This window comes from Petaurus breviceps, unplaced genomic scaffold, assembly GCF_028583685.1.
Source record: "Petaurus breviceps papuanus isolate PSGF00001 unplaced genomic scaffold, PetGlider_PUasm1.0 90903, whole genome shotgun sequence".
In the NCBI taxonomy this organism is placed as follows: domain Eukaryota; kingdom Metazoa; phylum Chordata; class Mammalia; order Diprotodontia; family Petauridae; genus Petaurus; species Petaurus breviceps.
In genome coordinates this window covers 4485745-4496333 of record NW_027187376.1, presented here as the reverse complement: position 1 = coordinate 4496333, position 10589 = coordinate 4485745, and the positions used below count along the sequence as shown (strand labels likewise).

Genomic DNA, 10589 nt, shown 5'->3' with positions numbered 1-10589 from the left:
CGTCCCCCCCCCCCCCCGGGTGAAACGCACGCCGCGCTCCGAGCTGCATCCAATCAGAGCTGCAGCAGTGAGCACATCATCCTGTTCTTCCCCAGTGATTTGCTTGCTGGTGCCATTGAGAGCAGTGCCACGGAGGAGAGCTGAAGCAGGACAACATAAAAACCCGGTATGTAAGCGGGAGTGAGGGGGCATGATGGAGGATAAAAAGGGCATGATGGAGGAAAAAAGAACTCAGGGGGCATGATGGAGTGAAAAGAAGGACTGATGGTCATAATTTTATTATTCTGTCTGTTTTGACCCCCAGACATGAGTACAAAAAGGAAGAGCTATACTGTTGAGTATAAGAAAGCAATTGTAGAGGAGTCACATGGCAAGAATCTTGCAGTTTTCTGTAAAGAAAAACTTTTGGATCTTCGAATGGTCAGAAAATGGAGAGCAGATTATAATAACCTCAATCAACAGGTGGATGACGGAAAAGGGAAAAAGCGCAGGTCTGGATCAGGTCAGCAGCCCTTATATCCTGACTTGGAGATCCTCATTGGTGAATGTATTGCTGACAGGAGAGCAAAGGCCTTGGTTGTGCGCAGGGCTGATATTCAAGCATTTGCCCTTTCAATGGCACCAGAGTTTGAAATGGTCTCAGAAGGATTCAAAGCATCACAACACTGGTTGAACGGTTTCCTTCAACGATACAGGTATGAACTGTCCCTAAGAAGATCAACAACACTGTTTAAGCTGGAAGATGCTGAAGTTATTAAACGTGCACTTGCATTCAAGTCCTTTATTGATAGGATCGACATTTCCAAGTACCAAACCTGCAATATGATTGCTATGGATGAAACTTCAGTGTTTATGGGACAAGGATCTCAAACAACAATTCATCACAGGGGTGCAACGTCAATCAACATTCCCACCACTGGCTATGAAAGTGCACGGGTCACCTGTGTTTTGGCAATTCATTTGTATGGAAAGAAAGCCACACCTCTAATCATCAGTAAGGGCAAGAAAGATAAGATTGAACGTGTATCTGGCATTTACGTTCTTGAAACCGAAAAAGCCTGGTGTACACAAGCCGTTATAAGAAAGTGGGTTGATTTAATGCTGCCACTTGTTATGCGAGGTAACCAAAGAGGTCTGATAGTCTGGGATTCAGCCAGCACTCACCACGCTAAAGAAATGAAGAACTTCCTTGCAGAGAGAAGAATAGATCAAGTAATGATTCCTGCAGGAATGACTGCCTATCTCCAGACCCTTGATATTGCAATAAAGAAGCCATTCAAGGACCATTTGCACATGGAAGTCAATGACTACATTGAAAATAGAATGAAAAGAAATCAGCGTGGAAACTTTGTGAAGCCCTGTCTGCAAGAAGTCGTGACTTGGGTGAAGAAGTCATGGGATAAAATTACTGACAGCTGTGTCGCCAAGGCACTATGAACAGGTTACCTGGACAAGACATATTCATTTAAAGAGAGCTATATTGCTGGACATGACAGATTGGGTCCACTTCTTCTGAAGGAAATGGAGGCGCAAGACATCCAGGATGGAATTCAGGGTATGGACACTTATGACGATGTTGTTGAAGAAGATGACATGATCATTATTGAATAAAGGTACATTTTTTTGTTCACATTTACCTGTTTATTAAAATTGCTGTCAATGTTCATTAAAATAAGCCCTCCCCTGAAAATAAGCCCTCTGGTGTTTTTCTGTCCAAAAAATTAATAAGACAGTGTCTTATTATCGGGGAAACATGGTAGTATAATCTTTCCATTAGGTGGGATGGCCTGCGGAGGTATATCAGTTAAAAGACTTTAATTGATATTTTTTTGTTTCAATATCATCTTGATTTCCCCCTCTATCCCTCTGTTTCCTTTCTTCCTTGTAACAATGACTCTTTTAAAAAGAGGAAGAAGGGGGAAAGTTAGCAAAATTAATTAATATAGAAAAAAGGATGTTATGTATAATATTCCATACCCATGAACTTTCTCCTCCCCCTCTACCACACTTCTGGAAAAGAGAAGGGGAAAGTAGCTTCTTATCGGTCTCTTTTGGGGCTATACTTATTTTTGCAACATAATTACGATTGTTTTGTGGTGGTTGTTCTTTTCATTTTCAATGTTGTAATCATTCTGTAGATTGTTGTCTTGGTTCTCCTTACTTAAGTTTGTATCAGTTCATGTAAATCTTCCCATCTTCTCTATTCATCATATCGTTTTTTACTGAACAGTAATATTCTTTATATTACAGCAATCATGGTGATAATAATTCACATTGAACAATTAACAATTTTGGTGATTAATTTTAACATTAATACTTCTCAGAACAAGTGACTTTTTTTTAGTCATATCCCAGTTGATAAGGATCTGCTTTGTTTCTAGTTCTTTGCTATCACAAAAAAGTGCTGCGTGCGGAGTCTTTCTTTTCATTGATGACCTCATGCCATCACTTTTTTTTCTTTTTAGTCATCAGTAAGTTATCTCAAACATGGTGAGAAGATGGATATATTCCTTGGAAGGGAGGAGGTGGAGAACCATATATTGGAGCAGATCATCGTGGATATATTTTCCCCACTCTTCCAATTGTGTTTTCTGTTGATTGAGGTTACTACTTTAAGAGCAGATTTCCAAGGCAGAGATGAAATTTAGATGAGTCTTTAGGCAATTCAAGTAATTCAGATAAAGCAATTCCTTTTTGTGAGCATTATCTAGTGTGAATGTATTTATTTGGAGAATTGTGTCAACTCAAATCACTGCAAATACTTTAGAAATGTAGACAATGCAAGGCCTGGGTACTGCACAAATAGTTTCAATACATGTTAATAAGCCTTGATTATAAAAAAAAATGCACAGTAGAAAGTATCTTGGCATATCCCAATGTAAAGCAAAGAACTACATCAAATAGGAGACTGACATGTAGAGATTCAGTTCTACGAAAACATTTGATTGGAAAATGCACAAATGTGATTGATACATTAGGGAACAATTTGAGCATAGATCAAATTTTGAATTTTGAGTTTATTTATTTACGTTTCATCCAAAAGAAACAGTTAGAATGCAGAAAACTGCACTATTTCACAATTCACAAGTTACAACCCTTTTGAAACCTACTTCTACAAGCAAACTTGAGGTCTTTTTTTTCCAAATAAAGTGCCATATTTATTGCATATTTTCTGAAGCAGTAGGAGCTGTGGGTAGAGAAAGGTTGGTCCCTATTCATGCACTCCATGCTCCCTATTTTCCACCATTTCAGAGGCTGCCATCTCTCCATAGCTGTTGATTTTGCCAATTCTTAGCCCATATGGGAACCTGGGTGCAGGCCAGACAGCATCCAGAAACTATGGATGGCTCCACTCTGTCACTGTTTTTAGTAGATTCCTATAATTTTTTTTTATGTCGAATGAAATTTTGATGAAACAGTGATGAAGTTCTTGAGTGTTGTGCCCCTAACCTTATTTTCCCCACAGTCCTGATGGTTTTTATTGTGTGGTTTTCTATAGGCAATGATTTTTAAGAATGCATGTGTCCATTAGAGCAGAAATGACAATATAGGTAAGACAATGTCATTTCAGTTGCAGAGTAGATCTCAATTCCTGGAAGATAATTCTTGCCAGAGGAATGCTAAAGGCTCAGTGTTTGGGAGGTGCTGCTTTTCACTGCATCAATCCTGAATCATTGGAGAGACTTTGTTTATTCCTTTTGGAAATGAGGGGAGAAGGAGAATGCCTCCTGATTTGGCCTCCACAAGGATCCCCAGGACAGTGTATTCTAGATTTTAGATAGAACTCAAGAGAAATATTTTATAATATGGCACTGGCATGAGATAGACATTCCTCATAGTCTTTGCTCCCTCTTTCTTGTTCTCCAGACTGCATCTTATTCTGCAGACCTGGTCTCCAGACTGCATCATGTCTCTCTATAGGATTTCTACTTCCTTTCTTTCTTCTTTATTTAATTTTTTTCTTCCTTTCTCCCTCTCCTTCTCTTTCTTCCTTCCTTTCTTTCTTTCTTTCTCTCCCTCTCTCCTGTTTTCTTTTTCCCTTCTTAGTTTTTTCCCTTTCTTCCTTTATCTTTTTCTTTCTTCCTTGCTCCTTCCCCTTCTTTTTCTCTTTCTCCCTCTCTCCACTTTTTTCCTTTCTTCTGTCTTAGTTTTTTCCCTTCTTACTTCCTTTCTCTCTTCTTCATTCCTTGCTCCTTCCCTTCCTTTTTCTTTCTTTCTTCCTCCCTTTCTCCCCCTCTCTCTTTGTTTCTTCCTTTCACAAACTAGGCATACTGAAAGCTTCTGAGCTAATGCACATACTTTTGGGAGATGCAGTTCAGAGATTCCCAGATACTTTTTGCAGAAATGAACAATTGGGACCCAGAAAAGTGAAACCCTTTGACTTATGCCACATAGCTAGTAAACTATGGGAGAAGATGCCCATCCTGTTATGTTTGCAAGATCTTTGCAAGACATTTCTCTATCTCTCATTATCTCAATTATTTCATTTCTGAATACAGTGCTCTCCATAACCTCAGTGTTAGGATCCAAGGTTCAGAGCTGGAAGAGTCATTAATTAGAGGTCATCTAGTCTACTATCCTTATTTTGCATGTGAGAAAACAGATCCAGAGAGGGCCAAGTAGCATAGGTAGCAAGTAGAAAAGGTAGTATTTGAACCCAGATGCTCTCCCTCCAACCCCAGAATGCTTTCTACTGCACCACAATGTCTCCCAGGAACACATGCTGAAATTTTTTTTTTTTTTAAGCAATCAGGGTTAAGTAACTTGCTCAAGGTTACACGGCCAGTTATTTCTGCGTGTGGTGCTGAGTGTCTGAGCCCGGGATTCGATTTCCAGGTCGTCCCAACACTGGAGCCGGTGCTCCTACTCGCTGAGCCACCTGGCTGCCCCACATGCTGAAATTTTTAAGATTGATGACAGAGCTCCTGAGCAAATCCTTCATCATGACGATTCTCTGGTCCTGTTAGTTTTGCTTTTGGTTCCTTTAGGCCTTGAGATAACTCTCAACAATAGAAATAGCTTATGAGTCTCTGTATTTTGTTGTTTTTTAACTTTATGTTTATTGATTTTCAACAATGAAATAGTTGTGCCAACACTGGCATCCTTTTATATATATATATACAAAATGTTACACTGAGCAATTCATATATAGAAAACACCCTAATAGGGGACCCTAACAATAGGAATTATCAAGATCCTGTCCCATAACCATCTGTATAATCTGACTCAGTTTGTGCATTTTGGCTAAAAGTAATCTTTGAATGTGCCCTCCTTTCCCAAAGGCTGGGCAAAGGAGTACCAAATGGCTCCATCAATAGCTGAAGAAAACTGCCTGCCTGCAGCACATGAATTCTTTCCCCATTTCCGGGCTCAGTATCTGCCTGGTTGACACAGCCATCTTTTTTTCCTGAAATGGTGTATTTTTTTGGGGGGTCCCTAATTTTCCTCATTGGCAGGGACAACAGGTCTGAAATGGGCATATATTTTCTTTACCACCAGGGTAAACTATTCTTCTATGTCCCATTCTTGCAGAAATGTGCTTTTTGGTTGTGGGGGGCAATGTATCCCCATTTATGAACAGGTGTAGGGGTTGCCTATCAGGGTACAGTGCCATGCATCCATTCTGTGGCTACAGTCTGGCATTTATGTGAATCTGATCCTCACTTAGTACGGATTAGTGTGGGTTCATTCTTTGGAGAAGATGCCCATCCTATTGTGTTTGCAAGATCTTTGCAAGACATTTCTCTATCTCTCATTATCTCAAGTTTTCTTCTTCTACCCTGGTTTTTAGACAGTTAGTAACTACATCTCTTATGCTTTATTTTAGACATTTAAATGAATGAGGGAAGACACCATCATCTTCTCTCAATCCGCTTTCCATTTTGTTTGAGAAGCCTCACAGAAAACACATTACCCTTCTTAGTGTCCTATGTGCATATGCTCCTCCAACAGTGACAGTGCATGTGGCTTCTCTGACTCCACAGTTCAGTTACATTTCTAAGTTTTCAAGCAACAGAACAGTTTAACACTAAGATACAACAAGGACATGGCTTTTTCAGTTGTTTTTTTCATCATGAATGCACCATCAGTGAGCAGGTGGGAGTGGAGCTGTCCAGCCGCTAAGACTCAGGGTGCTCATCCTGAGAATCACCACTGATGCTGGAGCCTTGGCTGCTGGTTTCCAAGTTCACATGGGCTTTTTGGTCTTTGGCAAAGTCAATGAAAACCTGTTGTTTCAAAGGAAAGCAAATGGTCACTTCCTGGTCCAATTAGATAAAATGTAGGGGGTACGCACAGAAATACATGCACACAAGAAATTAGGCATAGTGCTTCTCCAAGAAAACGCAAGAGGTACACAGATACATGTTCAAGATACTGGTTTTTAGAAATTGTTTATCTTAACTAGTAATAAAATAATTATGAATGTGTTATAGGCTATGCCTAAAATGTGGGCTAGTCTAGCAGGTTTGAAGTTTTTCTTGTTTAAAATGCAAGTGGTTCTTGTTAACCATAAACAGGTACTTAACATTAATATTTTATGTTTAAAAACACATAAAACTGGAATAAAAGGATGTCAATTAAAAGGAAATCAGGAACTGAAGGAGGTACTGTTCGGAGTCTAAGCTCCCACAATTAAGCATGTAATTTTTATGTAATAGGCTAATTAATTAATTAAATTTGGATTTTCTAAAATGACTGCTTGCCAAGATGAGTCAAGAGGACCCAGTCTATATCTTCCCATGTTTTATATCCCTGATGGAAATTTCACCAGGGTCACAGGTCATTTTATGTCTTAATATTTCAATATTATTTCTTTTCTTCAATCAATCAATCAACATCTATAAGCAAAACCAGGTCTTTTACAATTTTTAAAACAGTTCATTATGCTGGCTAATACTGTGGGGTTTTTGGGGGGGGGGGAGGAGGAACGAAAAGGGTATTGATGTTGAGGGAATAATGGAAGGTCCCAGATGAAAAGACAGAAATTAAACTTCACAGTATCAAGTCAATATCTCCTATGGAAAAATGAAATGGAAGCATCAGTAATTTCTGTATGCACTGAGGATAAAGGGAAAGTCAGATTATTTAAAAAAAATTCGAGGGGGAGGCCAGGTAGCACAGCGAGTAAGGGCACCGGCTCCAGTGTTGGGATGACCTGGGGATGGAATCTGGGCTCAGACACTTAGCACCCATCCAGAAACACCTGGCCATGTAACCTTGAACAAGTTACTTAACCCCAATTGCTTGGGGGCAGCCAGGTAGCTCAGTGAGTAAGAGCACTGGTTCCAGTGTTGGGATGACCTGGGGATCAAATCTGGGCTCAGATACTTAGCACCACACCTAGAGGTAACTGGCCGTGTAACCTTGAGCAAGTTACTTAACCCTGATTGCTTTAAAAAAAAAAATTCCAGGGGTATTGGTTCAATTCAATTTATAAAACTCTTTCAGTATGCCTCCTATGCATATGCACTGAGGCATGGACTGTATTCCTAAAAATATAATGCTTGATGCTTGAAAATTAAAAGTTCACTTTCCATCCACATTTTCATGATGGATTCACTGAGATTCTCCATAACATTGAGCTGGGCAAGTTATACTAAATTAAAAGGAAGCAACAGTATTGAAGGTTGCTCTATGAAGCCCTTACTTTTACCAAGACAGATGATGCAAATGTCAATGGAGAACATTCTTTGCAAAACCCCAATTGACTCAATCTTACAAATCTATCTGCATTTGGATAAAGATTCTGTTTCCATATCCCTGCCTACACTATTGATTGGATTCTACTCCATAAAAATGACTAATAAGATCATTTATTTTGTAATTCTTTCAAGTGGAAACTTAAGGAAAGCATTAGCTGCAAGTTCACTTGTTAAGTTAAATAAAAACTTGTTGTTTTGTTCAGGTACCTGCTCGCTCTTCTCTCATTCATTTGTTCATTCAACAAAAATTTGTTTTATTATGCAATGTGCTGTGCTAGTCACTAGAGGAGATACAAAGATAAAAAATGGTTTTTTTTCTCAAGAACCACAAAATCCAATACAGAGATAAGATATGTTTGAACATATGTTAATGATCATACAAATTAGATTGTAAGTTGAAAGGAAGAATGCAAACCATTATAAGATGTGCAGACAGATCACTTCCAGCTGGGGGGAGTGAGGAAAGTTTCATTAAGAAGATGGTATTTAAGCTGAACCTTGATGAGTAGGAACAATACAAATGAGCAGAGATAAGGAAAGAGGAGGGATGGCAAGCATTCTAGGGGTAGGAGATTTACTCACCAATGGAGCTGCATTTTTAGAACTGAAAGTCATCAGTTGTCCATTAAGGAAATAATTGCTTTCATATAATTAAAAAAAATCCACAAATAACTTTACCTTCAAATTCAAATATAAATTGATCAAAAATTGTACTGGGATTTGTAGATACAAAGATACTGGTCTAATTAAAGCCCAATTCTATGTCATTAAAAAGATATAAATGGAACATTCAACAATTAACATTCATATTCAACAACATGTGAAGTTCTAGGGATAAATCACAACATTTCTCTTACCTCTTCCAGAGTTGTCTGACTCACTAAGAAGTTTGTGATATTTAAGGCCGCCTTGTTTGTTTCTAGCAGATCAAATATGTTTGCTACTCCTCCTGCTGTGACTGGTACATGGTACTCCAACATACTAAGATGTTGATCCTGTGGGAGCCAAAGGAATATAAAGTATTGTGGGATGTCAGGTTGTATTGACTTGTCTAGACATAACATTAGTGAGGGATAAGGAAACTGAAGACATTGTTCCCCCTAGTAAATGATGTTGCAGAGTAAATATTGACTATGTTATAAAACAACAGTGCACAAAGATGAAATGAACATTTTCACAAAATCTAAAAGATAAAAAGCAAAATGAAAAGGTAATGAAAATCATCAAGTGCTCTCAATTAACTTTACGCAAACATTCATTCCAAGATCCCATAGACATCACTTTTAGAACTAGTATCTTTCTATGAGAATTGTTCAATGTTGCTGAGAATTGGAAATTTCATGCTGCTTTCTTTTAGTCTCTGTCAACACTAAATTTTTTTAAATCTTTAAATTTTTCCATAATATCAGGCTTTTCTTTGCAGTTATTTTAAATCATTTGACAGAATTGCATCAAGAAACAATAAGAGAAATGTCCTAAATTCACCATTCTTCTGTAACAATTTCCTTACTTCTTTCATGCTTGGATAATACTACATTTCCTCTTGCCTGTATTACTTTCAACACTTAAGACCAAGTCCAATTTCTTATACTCCCTCGGAATGTTAGCACATTTTCATTTTGATCATTTATTCACTTCTTCAGATGGTTAGATATTCATTCATTTTTAAGATCTATAAGTCAATAAGGATACAACCAGACCACTTTGAATATCTCCTTTTCCAAGTAATGAAACTGAGATGATTATCTGAAGTAGTCACCTTCTTAAGACTATGTAGACAGATGTAGATAGATGTATGTGTATGTTTATATATTGTATATATGTGTAGCATCCACACATATAGCTTCTATGTATGTATGTATATGTATGTATATATATGTATAGTATGGATATCTAGGTGATATAGTAGATAGAGTACCAGGCTTGAAGTCAGGAAAACTCATCTCCTTGAGTTCCAATTTGGCCTCATACTAGCTATGTGACCCTGGCCAAGTCATTTAACCCTGTTTGCTTCAGTTTCTTCATCTGTAAAATGAGCTGGAGAAGAAAAGGCAAACCACTCCAATATCTTTGCCAAGAAAACCTCAAACAGAGTCATGAAGAGTTGGACACGACTAAAAATTGACTAAACAACAACAACAACATATATATCATATATTTATATTACATATATGAGTGGTATATGTATACTTAGTAAATATGGTACATGTATATATTTGCATGCATATATATACATATACATGGAATTCTATATACATATACATACACATATATGTATGTTGTTGATTGGTTGTTTAGTCATGTTTGACTCTTCATGATCCCATTTGGGGCTTTCTTGGCAAAGATACTGGAGCAGTTTGCCATTTTCTCTTGCAGTGGATTAAGGCAAATAGAGGTTAAGACACATCCCAAGTCACACAGCTAGTAAGTACCTGAGGCTGGATTTGAACTTAGTTCTTCCTTACTCCAAGTCCAGGACTCTAACCACTGAGTGACCTGACTGCCTCCATAGGTGTATATACATCTCCACATGAAGATATATACATATATGTACATACACATACACATTTACATATGCATTAGATAGATATTATATATGCATGCAAATTAAGGCAACAATCACCATCCCATTTCCTAATATCTTCCCTCTGCCTCCAGTTGGGGTATTCATATCAATTTTTACCACAAGCTGAAAACTCTGGCTTCTATACATTTGTGAAAATATTTACTATGTAATATAAATACTGATAGTTTATATTCATAAGGCTTTACAGTTTATAGCTTGTTCTATTCATAACAGTTTTATAAGGTCAAGTATCATTATTCCCATTTTACAAATGTAGAAACTAAGATTAAGCGGCTTACCCAAAGTCATACAACTTGTAG

The 10589-nt window shown here is 37.8% G+C and overlaps 1 protein-coding gene across 1 annotated transcript in view; it reads right to left on the bottom strand.

The window, feature by feature from the left end:
• Positions 1–2691: 2691 nt before the first annotated feature.
• Positions 2692–10589, bottom strand: part of ABCA12 (ATP binding cassette subfamily A member 12) — a 239402-nt gene continuing 231504 nt past the window's right edge. Inside the window, exons 52-53 of the mRNA XM_069075204.1 lie at positions 8561–8698; positions 2692–6227 (exon numbers count right to left, since the gene is read on the bottom strand). Of these exons, the coding sequence (XP_068931305.1) occupies positions 6120–6227; positions 8561–8698 (246 nt within the window). The 3' untranslated portion in view covers positions 2692–6119. The remainder of the gene's footprint in view (positions 6228–8560; positions 8699–10589) is intronic.